Below are 22,577 nucleotides of genomic sequence, written 5' to 3' on the forward strand. Positions count from 1 at the left end.
TGTTTATTTAGTTTTTGCCTGCCAGTTGTTTTTTTTTTAGAGTTGTAGTTTAGCGCCTTTTAATTGAATACATTTGATCCCACTGTATATTTTATTTGGAATAACTAGTTGATTTGGAATACTTGGTAACCATCCCCCTTTCTTGCTGTTCTTTACCCGATCAAAAAGGGACTGTCGCTTCTTTTTTACACCTACAAATAAAAAACCCCCAAAACCACAAACAAAGAAAAAAAACTGTCCTTTAACTGGAAATGCCAAAGTGTCATCCTGAGAGCAATAAGGGGGAGCTGTTCACGGCTGTGATGTTCTGAGTAATACAGTATTCAGCGATTTAATATTAGTTTCATTTTGGCAACCCATCTGTCTGCGTGCCTGACGAGCTAATTTAACACTGTCATAACTGTTTGGAAACAAGCCCACACGAAAAGCAGGCTGATTTTTCCGTGTTTCTGTTTTTTTAAAATACAAATTTAAATGTCTGTCACCTCTTAATTAATTTTAATCGATTATTTGCAGCATTTTGGAGCAGTGCCATTGTTAACACGGATCTTCTTCCACTGTTCACTGTTTGTTTTCTTTATGTTGTAGCATTCGCTGAGTGCGTGAGTGTGATGTGTGCGGATAAATTATTTTGACTGACACGATTCACTTGCAGGCAAACTTGCTAATTTACTGTCTCTCAAACAGATGTCACATCACGCCTCCAGCAGTCAGATTGTCGCGAGCGTATATCACATCTGCCCATATGTGCTTACATCGACTGTCAGAGTCTTTGTCGCCGGGAGTTTGACGTCTCCAGCTGAGTTTCAACAACTCACAAGAGACTCATTACAATAGCATATAAAAAAGTTTTAATCATCAGCTAACTGTTTTCTGTCTCTATTAAACACAGACTATGTTCCTATTACTGAAGTGAGCTACTGGCCTAATATCATTCCCTTCATAATGCAGACGCTGGTTATCTGCACCTTAGGGGGAGATGAATTGCCTGGAAAGTCTCTGCTGCAAAGATACATCTCTAACAGAATTATTTTGGCCCCTCAATCCTGCAGGCGGTATGACTGCATTTTATTTATGTTACACACCTTCAGCAGTGAGCACAGGAAGGAATCTGCTCGTTACTGAGAGGAACAGGTCATTATTGCAATCTCACAAAGGATTTTTCACATTGAGCAACCGAGCATGTCACAGTTCCTAACATATATTGTCACAAACTACCGAGATCTAATGTTTATGGTGCACAACTCCCTCGAAAAGTGTGTGAATGTGTGTGTGTGTGTGTGTGTGTCTGAATAATATGAAAAGTTGGTTTGGCCAGGCGCCATGCAGCTGGAAGCCATCATAGAACCAATTACTTTCTGTCTTTTGCTCTCCTTTGCTCGGCCTCTTTCTCCTCTTTCCTTGCTTTGTCGTTCTCTTGATCTCTTCCTTCTGCTCCCATTTTCTCCGTCTGTCTGATTTTAATTCTTCTGCGTGGTCTTAACTCTCATCCTCCTCGCCCCAACAGATTTAACCCCTCCAGCACCACCAAAGCATACTTCCACTCATGCTTTTGTTTTTCTTTTAATCCTTTCTTGCATGAAGACTACTTCACCTTCCTCACTGTTAGCTTAAATGCACTTTCTTTAGGTGTGATTCTCCTCCTGAAATGCGACATGTTTGTGAGTCGCATGCTCCGCCAACACTGCAGACAAATTTACAGTAACATGTCTGAGCTGCAGCTCATGCCATGACGAAGGGCGTCAAGAGTGTAAACACTGATTACAGATTGTGTACTAAATGAATGGGGAGGTGGGGGAGGGGGGCAGTGAAGGATGGAGGAAGTGAGAGACTTAACAGTGTAAACAAATGAGGAGTGTAATGAGGATAAAGTACCGCTGTGAACAAGCGAGCCTTTGTTTTCCCTTATACCTGCGGCTCTCCCTCGCTCTCCGGCTGTTGAACACACACACACACACACACACACACACACACACACACACACACACACACACACACACACACACACACACACACACATGAACAAATGGCTGGATCATGTTTGGGTTTTTGGGAACTGCAGTTTATTGAATGTTAAAGAAAGCGAACAGCATCCAGAATAATGTTTGTTTTGTTTTTGTTTAAATGGAAACACCAAAGTACTGGTCAGAGATTTTTGGAACAACAGATGAATTCATCCAGTCATCCAAAAGTCATTTATAATTCATGTTGCACGGCTGTAGATACAGATATTTTGTGGCAGAATGCAGATTTAGTTTACTTTAACATGCTATTTTGTGTTTATTATTCACTTGGCCAGTCTGAGCGCCCATAGTCTTTGTTTTTTCTTGAATTTAATTGTTCTGCAGTGTTAAACAATATACACACACTTACAGTACAACCTTGCACAAGCTTTCTAATAACTCCAGTGTGCACACAGCTTTGGGTTTAAAGTACACAAAATATCTGCATAAGTGTTTTACAGACTTTTCTGGAGTGAAAACCCATTTCCATCAGAAGACAGAGTTATTGAGGTGTCCACCCCACCCCCAAATTAAGTGTCTACAAATGCTCTCATAGCTTGTGCACTGTGCAGTGATACAACACTGAAGTTGTGTTCTTGACAGAGAAGGGCTGGGGGGGTTTTATACGAAGTGTTGTCAAGTTGATTGTGCTAACTGCTTCATTCATTGCTTGTTTGCGGTCAGGTATAGTACTTTTAGCCTTAAGGCTTGTCTATGTATGATGCCACACATCAGCACAGCTAGCGCAGAGCATTGCAATTCTAAGTCTAAAATGGCAACACACTGCTCACCCAACTGTGCATTTTAGTAAAAGGTCAGCAAAGCAGAATATTCGTGGTAATCTTTCATAATCTAATCTGCCCTTAAACAATATATGCTTCTCAGACAATATCTGTGGTCACATCAAATTGTAGAGAAAAACACCACACACCAGTATCAGTGGTATCTGATCTGCTCTACCTTTCCCACATAGATAATAAACAAGCCCTGAAACCTTGAATGATTTCTGCAGGACTCATATTTGACCAGACATTTTTCACGGTGTGTGTTATGTTTTGCAAGATCCTCAATAACCTGAAAAAATGTTTTTCTTTCTCAATCTATTTCCACATATTCTATTTTTTTTTTTTGTATTTTACTGTCAGCATTTTAGGATTTTGAGGAGTCATTTTGGTCATTAACCATAAAACTATAAATCAAGTCATTTATGCCATCATTTAAAAAAACTATTTTCTGCAATTAATTGCAAATGAACTTGTTTTAACACCCTTTCCTTGACCTTCTGGCTTTGTCTCAGACTCCCAAGTTAACTCTCAACATCAAGCCACGGATTATTAGGGCTATAATATAACATAGTTTTCTTCAAGTAAGAACTCATTCCCTTGCAGTTCCTCAAACTACTCAGTTCTGGTGCCAAAGACTATAAGAAATGTTTGTGTAATGTAGTTATCTAGTGTACACTTCACAATAAGGGATCTGCTGTAACTTAGAATTTGTAACAAATGTGCAGTGGGGGCAAATCAGCCTCCGAACTCAGGCACAAAAAATACAACAGTCATGCACCTAAGGCTTACTGTCACATGATGGCGCTGAAGGTGTGTTACAGGTGTGTAGGGGAGCAGGTCTTTGATACTGGAGGGTTTTAGTGGCAACAGCTCTAAAATTAAGATAGAGACTCTACACTCTATGAGAAGTTATAGCATGTTGTGTATATGTTAATAATGCATGCAATTAAAATGAGAAATATGTGTGCTGCAAGAGAAATCCAGTAACAATGCAGTTTTTAAAAACAGTCCATGCACGAGGTATCAGAGCTGATTTTTGTGCAACATGACTTTATAAAAGAAAGGACGACTTACCTGCAACCAGTGGTGGTGGTGACTTTTACAGAAATGCAGGTAGAGATAATAACTACTATAGCTGAATAAATATTTACTATATTACCAAAGAATAATTATCATTAGCTAAACATGACAAAGTAGTGGAGGAATGTTTTTAAACCATTCCTTTAGAAAAAGAAGCAATAAAACATTAGGAGAACACCTCACTACACATGAAACTGAATTATGAAAAGTTAAAATAATTATAATCCAGAAAAATGTTCCCCATTAGTGTTAAATAGATTAATATTACTGCTGCATAACTTTAGGGTTGAACTCATTTATTTAAATATAAATTTACAATATAATTTAATACTATAATTTAGATTTTGTTAAATGTCCAGCATTATATTCTATAAATCATATGCCTGTGCTGTCCAGTGAGGAACATATAGCTATAAAAAAATAGTTGTTTGTAAGTTTAGAAAGACAGACCTACATTTGATTTTTTTAAGGTATATTAAAATGTGTTTATTTTTTTTAAAAAACCTGCTGGTTAAACTTATTACATTCAGACATTCTCACAGATGCTAATTTGAAACTGTTGGCTAAGCCTACACCTGCTCAACTTGCCTGTTTTATTAGATGGGACACGGTCAGAGCTGCTGTCCCCACGCTGTCATGGTTATAATTATCCTTGTTGATGGCCAAGCACGTTAGCAAAAGGAAAACTCATCTGTTATAATGTTAAATCACTGAAGCTTGTTTAGTTGCTAATGGTAGCAGAGTTTCCATATTAGGCGCAGATTGTAACTGATCTCAGAGCAGCAAAAGCTGAGCCAGTGGCAGCTTGCCTCACCCTCCGGTTTTCCCTGTTTCCTGTCAAAGACCTGTTTATCCATGATGCACGGGCAAAACACCAGAAACAAGATGCTGCTCAGTTTGCCTAGCTCCAATAATTGTTAACACGAGATGGACACAAGACCTCAGAGACAAAGACAACAACACTTTGCTATAAGATTGAAATAAGCACAGACGTCAGCAACAATATCCGAAAGCGGTTTAAAGATGGCAGTAATGTCAAGGACGGATGCACATATTCATTGACAGGTGAGGCGCTTTAAGACAGTGCTGTCTGAGATGAAAGGAGAGGGATCACTTTACTTTACTATGTTTTGATTGACGTCTATAAAACGTACCAAAGCACTGCTTGCCTTGCTTGTCCTCATGAAACGCCAATACAAAGAAGTAAGTAATAAATTGAATATAAATAATATTTTTACAGTCTGGTAATTGAGTATTTGACATCATGAGGATGAAAACTGTTAACTGCATTGGTTTCACCTTGATAAAAACAGTCAGTATGAAACACAGGATTTTAAATGTTTTTTGGTTTTTTTTAAAAAAAAATCTGGCTCCACAATATGCCTTTTTTTCCTCCTGACGCTCCTGAGGAGGCAAAGGAGCTTAAATATTTGACCATTTTTGTCCTGTTATGTCTTTTTAGCACAGCACAAATATGTCAGGAATGCAGAAAGTGCTGAGAAGTTGTTGTCATGAACACACACACGCACATACACACACATTTGCACATTTTTCAAGTGAGTGGTGCATCATAAAAATTAGAGGTGTCTTTCACTTTAGACAACATTGTACAGACTTGCAATTATTCCTAGCATAACTGTTTTCTTGGCTAATTTGACTTGGAGAGAACTCATGCAGACACGGAGAGAATATGCAAGAACCTTCATGCTGTGAAGCAACAATGCTAACTACTGCAGCTGTCAGCATTGTTCATTGAAGTTTCTGGACATACATTTGTCTTCTCTTAAAGTCCCACCACAGCATTTCAATCAGGTCACCCCTCCATCACTGTGTTTGACAGCTGGTATGAGATGTTTGTGCTGATATGCTGTTTGGTTTTGCATATTGTGCCTCTCGGCATTATGGGCAAACGTTTTCACTCCAAATCTATATTGTACCAGAATGCGTGTGGTTTCCTCAGATGCTACTTTGCAAACCTAAGCCCTGCTGTCATCAACTTTTTAGAAAGAAGATGGCTTGTTTTTTTTAAATTGTACAGTTCTGAACTTTTAACATTTAAGATAAAAATCAGGGCCCGTAGATTCGAAAATGTGACTCCCGGATTTATTAAAATTTCTCTGAGCATTGTGCAATCTGACCTTGGGGTGAATTTGCTGTTCATTCTTGGGAAGATTATGGCATTGTGTTAACACACATCTGAGTGAGCCAGAGCAGCAAAGTGCCAAAACTGCTTTTATAGATGTGCTCACACTTGCTGCTGATCAGTTAATCAAGTTTGATTAGCAGCACATGGCTGCTACTTACCCACTTAATTCTTATGGAAACAGCCAAGCTTTTTCAAATGATTGTGAATAACACCAAATAACAGTTAAAGTTAGGATGGGTATGTGTAAGCAAGTGAGTGAGTGAATGGCCTGTGTGTGTGTGTGTGTGTGTGTGGGGGGGGGGGGTGTTTGTGCATGGCTGTTGGACGTGGTCATAGAGGGAGGGGTTCACCCTCCCCGCTGCTGCCCCCCCCCCCCCCCGGGATGCAGGTGCTTGTTGGTTCCAGGGCGCATGGCTGTCGTGGTCATTGACCTGCTCCCTTGGTGGTCCAGGGTGGCTTGGATCTCTTCCATGTCAGGGGGAGGGGGGGGGGGTGGCTCTGAGGGTACTGGGCTGCCTGACACCCCGGGACCCTGATCTGGGATTGCACTGGTATGGCCGGCCTCTAGTGGAGATTGCTACCCATGGCCACTGGTCTTCTGGGAGTCCCACCCTTTGGTTGTGGCCGCACCATCTGGGGATTCCTTCCTTCTCCTGCTGGGATGGGCGCACAGATGACACCGAGATCTGTGGCCGCAGGTCTTCGGTAGTCTTGGGTGCTGCGGATGACCCGGTTCTCCTGGATCCATTTCTGTCTGCCTCTGGCTCCTGGGGGTTACTGCAGCTTCACAGCTTTTTTTTTCAAATACATTTCATGACAAAGACACAAGCACACTCACACTCTACTCTCTCTCTCTGTCTCTGTCTCTCTCTCTCTCACACACACACCCCACAGTAACTTTGTTGATTTATGTACATCTGCATTTTCAAATTGTTGTGTTCCAGGTGTTGTTTATTTTTCTTACAGGTGCGGCAGATGGCGATATATTGTGCATTTCTATTTGTACTCTGTCTTTTTATTACATCTTCTCCTACCCCCTCCTTTTTTTTCTCCTTGCCTGTCTTACCTTGGACATTGTCATACTGTATACCACATATAATGTAATAACTGAAACAACACAAAGAGACATGAAGAAATAAACAGATAAAAGAAACACCTGAACAAGAGAAGCCTATAGAGAATTTATAGAGCTGATCTTGGAAAAGCAAAATGTTTGGCACAACAGTGCATTCAGATCATAACTGTGATTGCAGAAGCTGCCAGACAGCACAGAATTTAAAAAACAAACAAACAAAATAAATAGAAAATAAACTTTAAGTTTGAAGTTGCATGACTTTATACAAGGTGACAGAACCAATAGAGTCCTGCAATAATATTTTATAAAGTCTGAATATGGCTGTTTATGTTAGTCCTCTGTTTAGTCATAATTTATTAACTGCCATACCTCTCACCATGCAATAACACTTACATACCTTTTAAAGGGAATTGTTCTCAATTCTTCTCAGCCATCAAGAGTCTGTTTTGTCTCTACAACACTACTATTTGGTTTAATTTCCTTCCAAAGCATTGCAAATAAAAGGGACAGCGGGTTAGCAAAAGACTGAGGCCCTGTTCATGCCTACTATTAAAATGCGTTTTCAGCGATCTGATCATGAGCGAACAGCTCTCACTAAACAAAAGAAAAACAAATCGAACAAGCATCACACAAAGAATGTCTCCTTGTACTGAAGGGGCCACTCATGAAAAGGGGGCGAAATAGTAACAAGTAACACTCTCGTGCGCACACAAACACACACAGATGGAGATGTGGCCGGGCGTCGGGCCAGACGCTCCGAGAGAAGGAAACTCACATTCTTGTGATGAGGAGTCATCAAGTATCAGGTTCCATAGACTCTGGCTGAGGCTGGAGCCCCCTCACCACCTCAGTGCACACACACACACACACACACACACACACACACACACACACAGAGCGGGACAGAGATAAGTCAAAGAAAATAATAAGAAGAGATAAACACACGCAAACACAGCCCACACCACTGTGTGTAGATAAAAATGCGCAAAAATCATGAACTGCTGCTTCTTGTAACCTTTTAAGACCTGTCTGTAGAGACATTAGGATAAAATGGTAGGTTTAGTTATAATAGAGAAATGTTTATTTTTCTCTTTGAGTGTTTATACAATTTAAAAAACAAAACAAAGTTAAACAGGTTGAATGAATGCAGAGGAATGTGCCGGGTTATTACAATGTGAAGCATCCAGGTCAAATAATCATTATGGAAGGAGGAGGTAGAGTAACGAAGGACTGATGTGTAATTCAACCTGGTTCCACTAGATGTCAATGTCACTCTGTCTTTTGCTTTAATCAGCCACCAGGTTGAATTCTTTAAGTGTGTAGTGTGAGTGTTTCTCATTAAATGAGTCTTTTTATAAAAGATTTTGTACACAGTTAGGTAAAAAGTAAAAGATTTGGGGGATAGTGTGGTACTGTGCATGGATTTGGATGATGTCTAACATGTGCTATTTAGTTGTATTTTAATCTCAGAAACAGCAAATTTTGACACTTTAATATCTTTCGAGTTCAGTTTTAGTTTTAGTTTAGGTTTCCATTATCGAGTGACAAAGACAGATTACCATTACATTTTGAATTGTCATCTGGTCCCAAAGTTGCGCTTTTTTTCCCTATACATAAAGACGTGTACCACAAGTCGACTGTCCTGTAAATCTGAAATCATGCTGACCTGCTTGTCACAGTCCACTGAAGCTGTTACAGTACATTCAATAACAGGGAAAGGTCCTGAAACGACAGATGAGATACTGATGGAGAACAGGGTGATCTGTCTACTGCTGACACAGATTCCTGTAATGTCACCTTACTCATTCAATATGAACATTTAGTCTACTGAGTAAACTCAATGAGCTCAGAGCTGGAAAAACATTGAGCTACTTTAACATGGTGGGAAATAGTAGAAGCAGCTGTGGGTGGACTGGCCAGAGTTTTACAGTTTTTTGTTTTTTTGTTGTTGTTTTTGGCATTAGATTAGAAGATTAGCCTATATCAGAAATCAAACCATACCACCATAAATAAAGTACCAAACGAGCATTTGAATAACCATTCCTGGAAAGTTCTAGTGTGTTCTGTTTTGACAAAAATATTTTGCCAAACCTGTTTGTTGTTCATTCACGCCCTCATCTTCAAACTCATTTTTCATCTCCAGCAATGAGTAAAACTTTGCGGCGGCAATCAGGGCTGCTAATCATCTCTGCAATTACATCATAATTGTGTTTAATGACAAAATAAATGCTAAAGGAACAAACAAACAAACCAATCTTCAGTTTCATCATTCATCTTTAAGTGTATGTGTGTCAGCTGGTTGTGGTAATGCTACTTGGATACGCGGTGACGGCGCTAAAGTGTAGCAGATTAAACTTAATCAATTCAAGCACAGTGGGAGTCGTGCTGTGCTTATCCTTAAATTACTTTACATTGCAAACTCTTCTGTCTGTTTTTTAACTTTTAACTGAATGACCTCCTATGTGTGTTATAGTCCACTGCCAGTCATTCGGGAAGGCGGAGTACATTTTCCTGAGAGGGATTTTTAAAGTAATTTAAAACAGGTTTTTTTTTAATTGTGGAAATGTTACAGAGTTTTTCTTCCTTTCTTTCTTTGGAGTTGAGGAATGTTTCTAAGCGTGTCCAGGAAGATATGAGTGAGGCGGCGGCGACCTGCAGAGGATGCACGTGAGATGAAGAGGTGGATGTGAGGGAGAGATGAGGTGGAGTTTTCTTTAGAGCCTGTAACTACAGTATAAAAGCCTTCAGCTGAAGGATCTCTGGAGCAGCTCTAGGGAAGCTGGCAGCCGTCTCTGCCTCTGCCTTTTCTGGGACAAATGCCTGGACCAAACTGCACAAAGGTAGGGGCACTGGTGTTTGGCAAAGCCTCTGGAAGTCCAGCAGGGCAGTTAATGATTTTTCTTTATCAGATTAACAAATATCTGTGGAAGATTAGAGGTCTAGTGTTAGCTCAGTCTATTTCTCCATTAATTATAAGACAAAATTTATCACAAACTCTTGAACAGAATGTAAAATATAGCAATGTAAAGGCACTTTTATTGCCAAAAGAACAACGAATCATGTGGGAAAAGTAACAAAAGTAAAGACACTGCAAAAAAAAAAAAGGTGTTGTAATGCCCTCCAGTAACACTCAAGTTTAAATACAAATTTAAAATAAAGGGTTAAAAGGGCTGCATTTAATCGAGCATGTAAGGAAAGAAGGCATTGATATATATTAAAATTTCCTAAGATATGCATTTTTCTGTTTTTTCTTTTTTACACATTTTCATAGAACAAAGGTACAGACACAGTAATAAATCATTTATTGTCCCTCAGGGGATATTTCAAAGGCCACACTTAATAATGATGTAGAATGACTTTGAAGCACAGAAACGTGACCGCTACCAATATACCAGTAATCATACTGAAAAACAAAACGCATTCACGTGCAGTCAGTATGTATACCTATGGTGTACCTTGTTATATATAAATGGAGGAAGACTGTGTTTGCTCCTGAGTAACAGCTACATCTCTGCACTGTCAGGAAGTTCAGAAGATTACCAGCAGCTCCAGTTCTGACGTGCTGTCCTCCAGCGTTTCTGCCACCACCTTCACTGTTAGTCAATATTCATATTTCACCTCAACTTATCATGACTCAAACTGTAATTCTGAAATTAATTACTGAACATACTGGTGACTTCAGGAGCTCCAGCCCCTGATGGCACACCCTGACTTACCGTCTCAGAATGGGAACTCCCAGGAGGACAGGCAAGAGGACCAAGTGCAACCTGCAGGAGCAACAGCCCTGCAGAAAGCCAGGGTCCGCTTCCTCAAAGGAGCGTCCTACTTCTCTGGAGACATGGAGGTGTTTGGAAAATGGATGGAAAGTAGGTTAACATCAGCAGCTTACTTCAAATTTAAAGTTTGGAACTAAATAAAAAGTAGTTTTGCCAACAGTGCAGGAGGTATAATAAAGCCAACCTGGGACATAAGATAGTTGTGTTAAGTAAAAAAAATTTGGTCATGCTATTTTGTAGAAAACTTTCTCACTGCTAATGATGCCTTTTCATGGGAGCGTGCAGGAGTCAGTTAATCAACATGTGGGTGTTGAAACTGGTAGGATTACCCAGTTAGCCTCTAAAATAGTGAAAAATACCAGCTGGCATAACTGAAGTACTTAAATCAGAAAACATCAATAAAGCACTACCAAGAAATTCCATGTATGACAGTATTCCCCAGCAGTGACAGAAATTATGACGGGAACTTGAAAATGTGTCCTTGAGACAAGCAGCACTATCGAGTTTAATGTGTAACTACAGACAATGTGTAACTATTTCCCTCCATACATGTGAGAGTTTGTATAGATGAAGACCTCTTTGGCAGTTTCCCACATGCATATCCTCTCTGCTGATTATGTTAGTAACCTTTTCACAGCCTTTGAAGATGTGAAGTGTTTGCTGGCAGTCAAATATCTCTCACTGTCGCATCTTTCAGAGCAGTTCTTCCTGCTGCGGCTGCTGGATTGGGTCTTGCGCGGTGCGGCCCAGGTGATGTTTGTCAACAACCCCCTGAGTGGCCTCGTCATTTTTGCCGGCCTCATCCTGCAGAACTACTGGTGGGCCCTAAATGGCTTTGTGGGCACACTCTTTGCAACCATTTCCGCTCTCCTATTGCAACAGAACAGGTGTGAGCACTCAGGTGTTTTTTTTTTTTCCACCTAACTGATGCTATCTTTAAATACTGTCAGTCCTAATACCAGAAGGCTGGCCGAGAAGTCATTCTTGATGATTATCTGCTTGGCAGTAAAAGAAAATTTGTCATGTGGCTTGAGCTAGAAAAAAAAATTGATTCAAAAAACTTTCCTTCAGGGGTGCAATAGCTGCAGGGCTGTACGGCTACAACGGGATACTGGTGGGTCTGCTGATGGCCGTGTTCTCTAACGCAGGAAACTGGTACTGGTGGCTTCTTCTGCCAAACATCTTTATGTCCATGATGTGGTAAGCCAGTAGACCGAGAAATGGTGAAACTGTGCTCTAGGTTTGCATCATAAAAAGTGAAAGGTTGATAAAGAAAAGTAGATACGCCAATCATGAATCATGAATGCCATCAGTTGTCATTTTTGTGTCATAATAGGTTGCGTATTGTTCTGAGACATTGTAATAAAAGCAAACAAATGAATAAATAAATAAATAATACAAATTATTTGCTGTAGTTAAGTAGACAAAAGAGACCATATCAGTCATATACAGATCTGTTATCTCTGCTGCTAAAAGCGGGAAATGTGTAAAAAAGACTGATTGATCTACATCGATGAGTCATAACAATAAAACCACAGGATGTCTGGGTGCCTCCTGTAGTGTTTAGCACTGGGATATTAAGAGCACTCCTTGGTATTATGGATCGGGCTTGTTCCAGGGCATCACGTTTGATCAGAGTGCAATATCTTTGTCAAACTCTTCAAAGCATTCCTGAGTAGTTTCTATAATGCAGTGGGGTGCATTGTTCTGCAGTGGGAGGGTGTTCCTGTCAGGGTGTGCTCCATCTACAACAATATTTTGGTGGGCAGTATGAAGGCCAGGACCCAAGGTTTTTCCAGAAGAACAATACAGGTGTTATTTACGCTGCCTTTCCGTGATTTTAACATTAGCGCAGACTGGTGTGATTGAACATAGATGTACTCGGGTCATTTTGTAAATGTGAGTTAAATGTGGAGCAGATTTCTGATGTGATGCCTTTTCATGTCCAGCCCCATTGTGTCCAGCGCCCTGGCATCTATCAACAGTCGTTGGGATCTTCCTGTTTTCACCCTGCCCTTTAACATCCTGGTGTGTCTCCACATGGTCGCCACCGGCCACTACAACAACTACTTCCCCCAAGTCCTCATTCAGCCACGCTCGGAGCTGCCCAACATCACATGGGCAGAACTTGACGTAGCAAAGGTAGCTGAAAGGAAATGATGACATGCAGATTTCGCAGCCTTTTTAACTTCAGAAGTCATAGTCTTGTAGCCGAGGTTTTAGCACATCCTTTCAGCTAACAGGTTAAAATAATGTGGACCTATGTTGTTAACTATATATGCAACTTTAAGTTGTTCACAAGTTAAATACAGCTGCACATCCAATAAAGCGGGCTTTACATTTCTGCCTGTACACTTTCAGCTCTTCATGTCAGTGCCAGTAGGAATAGGCCAGGTCTATGGCTGTGACAACCCTTGGACTGGAGGCATCTTCATCATCTCCCTCTTTATCTCCTCCCCCATCACCTGTGCTCATGCTGTCCTGGGATCTGCAGTGGGAATGGTTTCAGGTGAGAGGATGTCACAGTGTCTAACCAGGCAGCCGATATTGTAAAATAAAATATCCAAGATGGCCTGCAAAAAAAAAAAAAAATGCTGGTGCAAAATGATCAAGAGGGTTTTAATTTATTAAGATAAACCGGTCTTTGGGTGAACTCGGTACTTCTCTGGTAACAGTAACTAAATATTTTGCAGGTCTGGCCCTGGCAGCTCCGTTTGGAGACATTTACTTTGGCCTCTGGGGGTACAACTGTGTGTTAGCCTGCATCGCTATTGGAGGAATGTTTTATGCTCTCACCTGGCAAGTGCATCTGCTTGCTATCACATGTGGTGAGTAAAAAAATTATAAAAATGCATTCTCTTATCTGCAAAATAAGGCCAAATGACAAGCAACCATGTGCAACCTTACCAAACAAAGGCTGTTATTTGTAATCACACTTTATCATTTACATCAAACAACATTTCCCTCCTCCTCTGCAGCTTTTTTCTGTGCATACCTTGGCTCAGCCATCGCCAACATCATGTCCAGGGTAAGTACATTTTATTGTCACTCCTATTTCTTTACAAACTGTTAAAAAAAACATTAAAATATGTTTCACAACTGTTTTTTTTTTTTAAAAAATCCACAGTTTGGTCTACCAGCCTGCACCTGGCCTTTCTGCCTGTCTGCCCTGACTTTCCTTCTCTTAACCACGGGGACCGAAAGGATCTTTAAGCTGCCACTGGCCAAAGTGACGTACCCTGAGAAAAACCTGAGATTCTTCTGGAAGCTGAAGAAGCAGGAAAAGATGGAGAAGGCTGAAAAAGAGAGGAAAGAGAGAGAGGAGCAGCAGAGAACTGTTGAGGAAGAAGTGATAATAAACGAGAAAGAGCAACTTAAGATAGAGCTAGAAAGAATGGAGCAAGGGAAAACAGAAAATGAGGCTCAAGAGGTTAAAAATGACTCGACGGAAGTTGAAGTACCTCAGACAGCCGAGGGACCCGGAGATGAAAGAAACACGGAAAATGATTTGATCGAGGTCACGCTCACTGATTATGTTTAAAGCTAGATTTATGTACGAGCAATGTATGAGTAAATATGTGGTAAATTTCATTCAGAGATAATGTATGTTTGAATATTCTGGTGGTTCTTTGCAAAGTTTATACAAATATGTGTGTTTTTATATATTTAAAATATCTTTTTAAAAAAAATAAAAATCTGTTGTGTGTGTGTGTGTGTGTGTGTGTGTGTGTGTGTGTGTGTGTGTGTGTGTTTCATTCAGTGCTTAATAAAAACAGAAAACACCGCCCTAAATTCACATCAAATATACTCGGGTTTTGCATCGGTCAATCCCCAACTGGCGAAATACATTGGTCAAGTAATGAAGCTGTTAAAAAGAAGGACTTCTTAGTTTTTTTTTCTCCTTTTTTTATATAATGTAAAGAAGTTCACCCGCCTTCATTTCAAGCTGTTAAGACTACCATGATCTAGATGACTGAAAATCTATGCAGACATAAAAAAGCTGTTTTTCATATCACAGTTGTTGGAGTGTCAGCTTTTTAAGCAGTGTGTTTGATCAGTTTGAGCTGTTCTCCAGCGTTTCGCGATAAGAACTACTCTCTTATCACAAAAAACTTCCTCTGCTCTCCTAAAGGTTAATGGAGTTATCCAGGTTTAAGTTAAATATCCACATTAATGTTATTTTCAGAGCATGTAAAGGCTACACTGATCTCCAGGGTCCACGGCAGATTTGTGGATTTGCTGTTCTCTCGTGTCTGCTTATGTATTTGGGTTACATAATGAGCTTTAAGCATTCCAGAGCTTAATGAAGCTTGCAGTTCCTGCGTTGGACTGTTGTACTTAGACAGTAAAATCTCCATTGATCTGAGGACGCAGCATGTTGCACTTAGACCTGATTTAAATGACAGAGGTACTGGTGTAACTGGTTATAACCCTGGTAAAATGTGAATCTGTTAATGCAAAACCCATGTAGGATTGCTGGTTAGGCCAGTCAAAGCAATAAACAAGTAAATGATTAATTTCCTGACACTATTAAGACTAGGCTAATTGAAGGTGGTTGTCCTTATGGGAAAAAAAAGGGGAGGGGAAAGGTCCACTGCAAAATATAACAGAAAAAGGTGTACACACTCATAAAAAGTGTCATAAAACTGATCCATGGTGGTAAATAACTTCCAATGAGGAAAGTAAGGTTGCAAAATTTAAGTAGTATGTCAAACTACAGTGCAGGTAAAGAGAAGCATGCCCTCAGTTATTTCTAAAGTTTTAGATATCAGAATATGAGAAAAATAACCTGGTCCTTGGCAAGTCTTAAGCTTCAGCTGTCAGACAAATGACCTTGCATTTGACTCTGGAGTACTTTGATAGGAAGAGGAGCTCATGGTCAACTCAATGACTCCAAGGTGTCCAGATCCATGCTTGATAGTTGCAGATATGGTGCGTTTCGTCTTCACTAAACACGGTCTCGTCTGTCCAAAGGACATTGTTCCAGAAAATCGTGTGGTTTGTTCCAGGTGTATCTTTGCAAATATTAAGCGGTGATGATGAGATTTCTTTTTAGAGAGAAAATACATTCTCATGGCAACCCTTCCAAAACAGCCTTTTTCTAAAAGAATAAACTGTCTGCTACTTATCTTCTTAATTCCTATGGAAGTAGTAAGGCTATACCACTCCTGTGTTTTCACTTGCTTGAGGTTGTATTTACCTAATTTAATTTTTTTTAAATTTCATTGTAATTTTTTATTATTATTTTTGTTTTGATAGTAAAACCCTGCAATTGATTGAAGGTGTACTTTCGTTTTACCGTGACATTCTGTAACTTTAACCTTTCTAGAAGCTTCTGGTGCGTTCTTCCTCGGGCCAAGAATGTGAGATCAAAAATAAAGATAGTTTTTAAAAAAAACATCAGATAGCTGTAGGTATGTATGCCTACTTGGATCCTTTTAGCAGTCTGTCCAGAACACTGATAACAAAAGTGCCAAGTCCCTTATCTCAAATTCAGTGGAGCCAAATATGAGAAAAACAAAACCATCTCGGGAAGATTTTATTGGATCATTTTCTGTTGAATATTTGTGATTTCAAGTGATGTTTTACATCATGACATGATTGCACTGTCACTTCTTGTGCAGTCTCAATCAGCTTAGCATTTTAACAGTTGTTTGTTTGTCATTTCTTTTCTTTGATTTTTTCTAAAGATGATGTGCAAATTTAATATACAAAAGTAACTACTACTAGAATGAGTTACTCTACATAAAGTGAAACTAACTAGAGATGAATGATAGTGCTTGCGATGCTTAGTTTGAGATGCGGGTTTTGGAAAACAGCCCTCGTGACTTTGTAATTACATAATTTTATATGATGTGGAACATGTGACCTGAAATGACTGCTGTTGCTCATCTGATCGACTGAATATTTCCACAACATTTCCGGGTGTTTTTTAGATAACAAATGAGTGTTTGTCAGTGTAATTGCACAGCATGAACATTCTGAACATTAAAATCTTTAAAATGTTTAATTTTAATGCACGTTTAACACGGTATGCACAAAAGCTGATTTGCTTAACAAAACAGAATCTTTACACCTAATTATTAGGTATTCAACTGCAACTTCAACTGCAATTTGAAGACTGACAAGATAATCAGCCAATTATATGGCAGCATCTGCATGCAGGCATTTAGACATGGTCAAGATGATCTGCTGAAGTTCAAAATAGGCATCAAAATGAAGAAGAAAGGTGATAAAAAGAGAAAATATCCACTGAGTGGCAGTTCTCTGGGTAAAAATATTTTGATGTCAAAGGTCAGAGATGAATGGCAAGACTGGTTTGAGCTGATCAGAAGGAAAACGTAAGTCAGATAAAACCAAGTATACAGAAGAGCATCTCTGAATGTCAAACTCTGAAGCAGATGGGCTAGAGCAGCAGAAGACCACACCAGGTGTTGCTGCTGCAACATTCAGATGGCAGGGTCACAATTTAGTGTAAACAACATGAAAGCATGAATCCATACTGCTTTGTATCAGCAAAGCCTTTGTTCAGGCTGCTGATGGTGGTGTGATGGTGTGGGGGATCGTTTCTTGGCACAAATTGGATCCCTAAATACCAAATGAGAATAGTTTTTAAACCCATAGCCCTACAGTTTACCCATCTTCTGATGGCTGATTATATCATTCCAACTGAGCACCTTAGGGATGTGGTGGAACAGGATATTCTCATTATGAATGTGCAGCTGACCAATCTGCAGTAACTATGTGATGGTATCATCTTAATATGGGCCAAAGTCTCAAAAGGAATGCTCCCTGTTGAACCTATGCTATCTATGATTAAACCAGTTCTGTCATTTTTATTGTTCATTTATTGAAAGGCTTTTAACATTTTATTTCATCTGCCTGTTCAGGGTAAAACCTCCCACAGCATCTGCTAACACCTTCTCCGAAAACATTATTATTGTACCCTGACCATGTGTGTCATCTGAGTTCAGGAAGCTGCTCTCAGATCACTGCTGCCTTGTACTCCAGTGTAGAACAAAGAGATACTAAAAATCCTTCATTCCCTCGGCTACAATACCTTCTTTGTTCATTTTTAGTCCTTGTTATTCTATTTAATTATTGTATTGTTAATTTTTATTCTTTTTTAAACATTATTGTTTGTTGAGCTTTGCCTTGACATGCTACAGTATTTATTGCTTGGTGTTTAAGGACTCTAGATTGTGTGAGTAAGTTGTGCGGGTAACCTCCAAACAAATTGCCTTTCTTTGGGATTAATAAAGTTATCTGAATCTGAAAATGGGGTTCAATCCAGTACTAGCAAGCTCTACCTAGTGACTGAGTGAAATATAAAATAGTTCTGTCTCTGTTACTCTACCTTATTAAATGTGCTAATTTGCCATTTAGAAATACAACAATTTAGACTGATATGAAGAGCGTCAGTGTGGCAGGACTGCAGAACCCACTGTGTTGTTAGTGTCACCTGAGACAGGTCTGCACAGAAACTACACAGTGTTCTGTCAATTATGTCATGTGAGGCATGTTCACTATCTAACATCTGTGTAGCACAAAAGTTATCAAAAGATCTGAAGCAGCCGTGGAAAAACAGTTGCATAATTGTCAATGAAAGTCCGCAGATACCAACATAAAGCTTCACATGTACAGTTCTTCATGAAAAACAACACATCGCCATTATTCAGCAGTGATCTGACACCAAAAATGTCAGTGTAGACAAACACCCACATTAGATGACAAGTCTTTGCCATTGTCTCACTGAATGAGGACCTGCAGCACCTGCATCCCCTGTTGGTGACATTTTACATTCTCAAAAGCTTTCAGCAACTTTCAGCATCTCTGCTGCTTTGATTTCCTCACCAACTGTCACTCAGCACTGGATCCTCACAGGGCTGCGTTCTCAGCCCCCTGTGGTTTGCCCTGCACACATATGACTGTACACCAATCCAACCAACCAACACCATCTTCAAGTATGCCGATGACACCATCGTAGTTGGGCCCATCTCTGATGGAGATGAGACAGCATACAAGGTGGAGGTAGAGAATTTGTCCTGCTGGTGCTCAGAAAATGGCCTGAAGCTAAACGTCCGCAAAATGAAAGAACTCATCATGGCATCATGGCAACACCATGGCCCTGGTAAAGAAGGCACAGCAGCACCTGCACCACCTGCACCACCTCTGTGTCCATTCAGATCAAGTCATTTCTTCGCACTAATTCCAAGCACTTCGCAACCCTTTCCTTTTAATGTGTGCCTTTTCTATTGTTTTGTGTATATTCTCCTTGTTTTGTATATATTCCTATTGTTTTGTACATATTCATATTATTTTGTATATATTCCTGTGGTTTGCTATTTATTCCTGCACTATTTATATTTTATTCCTGCACAGTTGCTGTGGAGCCCTCACAAATTCATTGTACATATACAATAACAATAAAGAGATATTTGTGAGAGAATAAGGCTCACTTGTTAAACATAAAAACAGTAGCAGTCGCAAATTCATTCAAATTCTTCAGAAAAGAGCAACTGAGAAGAAAAAAAAATAGATGCAGATATTAAAGAACAGAAGCTTGGATAATTAGGAATAGTTTGAACGTGTCTGCTCAATAGACTTCTGATCAGTTCATTGTGTTGCACATGTCACTCACATTTCCGCATTCATAGATCATACAAGAGATCAGAGTTTATCTAATGTTTTCTCGTGAGTTATCTAATGTTTTGAAGTGCTGATTGAACTTGTGTAACGCTGATCTGGTGACTGCGTCAGCCTCTCCTTGTCCTCAGTTGGGCGTCATAGGTCACAAGGTTGCTGTGCTTTTGAAAGATCAGATAACCTTTTAAATAAATGAAACATATGTGACCTGATAGTCATCGTTGGTCTGCATCTGTGCATATGTTGAGTAAACAGAATGAGATACTTTGATTGCACTTTATGTATCAAAACATCAAAAAAGTCACCTGGCCCACCTGGGTCTTAAATTAGATTAACACAACCTCAAATGAGCAACATTTTTACAGTGCTATTTTTTAAATTATTTAATAAGCCAAAATGCAAAAGCAGTGTGTGAAACAAATAAGTGCAACCTCAGTGCTTCCATAGACATCGGGAGGGTAAGTAGCAGCTAGGTTGAGCTAATCAACTGCCTGTATAAAAGCTTTTTCAGATGAACGCCCAGAAAGAGATCAGAAGTGATCTTAGTGAAACAATCATTGCTGCCCATCAATCTGAGGAGGGTTACAAGGCCATTTCCAAATATATATAAGAAAGATTTTTCACAAGTTAAAAACATTCAAGACAATTTGCAGTCTTCCCAGCAGTGGCATTCCAGCAAATTCACCCTAACGTCAGCCCTTACAATGCTCAGAGAAACTACATCTCACATTCTACAGGCCTTACTTAGTATGTTAAATGTTAAAGTTCATGACAGTGCAATTAGAAAAAGACTGAATGAGTCTGACTTGTTTAAAAGGGTTGCCATGACAAAGCTTCTTTTGTCTAAAAAAGGACATGACAGCATGACCTTGGTTCACAGAGTTGCATAAGAAAAAAACAACGAGAGTTCTGGAACATGTCCTTCCTATATAGAGGTGACCAGACTTTGAGAGGTTTTTCCTACATGCACCGCAGTGATTTTGGTGAAACCAAACACAGCGTGTCAGCACAAAAACCTCATACTAAATATCAGCACGGTGGTGGAGGGATGATGATTTGGGCTTATTCTCCGGCCTCAGGAGCTAGGCACTTCGCAGTTGACCATAAACTCCTCAGTATACCAAAATATTCTAGAGTCAAATGTTTGGTCATGTGTCTGATAGCTCAATTCCAACAACACGATGAGCCAGTCAAAGCTCGCAAACCTCAATGAATGAAGCAACGTTGTGTAGGAGAATGGGCCAAAAATCCTCCACAATAATGTGAGACTCTGACAAAGTCATGCAGAAAACAATTACTACAAGTAATTGCTGCCAAAAATGGTTTTACAAGCCACTAAACAACTGGGTGCCCTTAGTTTTTTGTGTCTTTGGGCTTGTTGGCTGGCTGGATGGAAATAATGACAAAGTGTGTGACATGTGTTCACCTGAAACTTCATTTGTCTAATTTTTAGACCTGGGAATGGATGGATGATTTTTCATTATGTTCTGATATATAAAACCACAAAAATGACATAAGCTGCATTTTATTTTTAACCATGACTGTATAACACAGAAGTACTTCAAATCTAAAACTTTGCAGTAATAGCTGTTTTGTTTAAAACACGTAAGCTTCTTTTCATTTGTGGTATGAGTACTGCTGTATAGAGAACAAACTGGAACACTAGTAGCTTCAACACATACAAGCACTGTAGGTATGCAGATTTTACAGTCATGTGACCTGATTAACATCAATCCTATCAAATTGGGTACACTGTCAAACCCCCATTTCACGTGTTCATTATACTACCCTAAAATCAAAAAATACCTATAACTTGCAAGTTTGGGACCTATCCAGTTCAATCAGTATCACACAGTATATCGATATACAAGGGACACTAAGGTCTCAATGAATGCTTGATTGAAAATAAAAAATGACAAGTTTGAATGGCTGGATTTATGCCAATTATTTTATACATGGAGCCAAACAACCAAATAGTCCTGCTTTACCTTCCCACTGTAAGGATTGGGCATCTGGGTTTTACATGAATACATCCAAACATAGTCAGTACCACCAATCAATCAATCTTGGGCTGCAAGAGCATGAATTAGGGCCAGTAGAAACATTAACAGCAGAGCTATGATGGCCTCTGGTGGTGCAGCAGAGAAGTATCATTGATGACTTTCGGTTGTTTAAAGCTTCCAGGTTTCCAGGCTGCTCTAGTGCCTGCTGTTTTCATACTGCCATTCGTCTGTACATCAGAGAACATGCACTGACTCAGAAACCAATTAGATCAATGTTCTGCTCATCCACAAACCCTTCCTGGTCGCTGGGCAGACTTTAAGTTTGACTGTAAACAGATCTTATACTTTTCTTAATACTGAGCGAGCTTTAGTGTGATTTTATATTCTATTTGGATCTGTCCCTACATAACCCTAAACTGTTAGATTCTCTTTTACCTAAATCATGTACGTAAGACTCAATGGTGCAAGCTTATTTCATAGTTACTTTAATTAAATTCACTACGGCTGTCAGTGATGGTCTGAAGAGGCGTATCCACAGAGGGATGCACAGACCTCTGCAGGCTAGGCACCGGCACCCTGTCTGCTATTAGGTTTCAGGATGAAATCCTTGGACCCCACTGTCAGACCCTACATGACAATGGCCAGCCTCATGTGGTGAGAGTATAAGTAAGCAGTTACTGGAGGATGAAGGAATTAATACCATTGTCCCCATGCCTGCCTGAAATCTGACAGAACGCCTGAGGAATATGTTTTGGTCCATCCAATCTGGAGCTCTGGTCGAGATCGAGATTCCCTAGAACAACATCTATTGTCCCATTAGGATCATGCCCAAATGTTTTCAGGCGTGCATACAAGCACTCGATTGTCATAAAAACTTCTAAGTATCATTTGGTTTTGGTTGTTTGACTTTATGTAATGATTTGGTATCCTTTCATTACTAACACATTACCCAGTCCATATCTGCATAGATATCCAGCATGTTTTTCTTTTTAACCACTGAGATCTGATGTGTTTTCTAAGTGTTTCTTTAACGTTTTTGAGCAGCATATAAAATATTCAAACC

General features: G+C 39.7%; 1 protein-coding gene across 1 annotated transcript; it reads left to right on the forward strand.

Moving 5' to 3' along the window:
* Positions 1-9,866: 9,866 nt before the first annotated feature.
* Positions 9,867-14,481, forward strand: slc14a2 (solute carrier family 14 member 2). The gene is made up of 10 exons (XM_063490139.1): positions 9,867-9,929; positions 10,613-10,684; positions 10,772-10,955; positions 11,563-11,752; positions 11,937-12,065; positions 12,815-13,007; positions 13,227-13,374; positions 13,559-13,693; positions 13,844-13,893; positions 13,993-14,481. Exons 1-10 carry the CDS (start codon positions 9,906-9,908, stop codon positions 14,404-14,406), a joined length of 1,539 nt encoding a protein of 512 aa, XP_063346209.1. The 5' UTR covers positions 9,867-9,905; the 3' UTR covers positions 14,407-14,481.
* The last annotated feature ends 8,096 nt before the right edge of the window (positions 14,482-22,577 follow it).

The sequence above is a fragment of the Pelmatolapia mariae genome, linkage group LG12 (genome assembly GCF_036321145.2).
Source record: "Pelmatolapia mariae isolate MD_Pm_ZW linkage group LG12, Pm_UMD_F_2, whole genome shotgun sequence".
Lineage (NCBI taxonomy): Eukaryota > Metazoa > Chordata > Actinopteri > Cichliformes > Cichlidae > Pelmatolapia > Pelmatolapia mariae.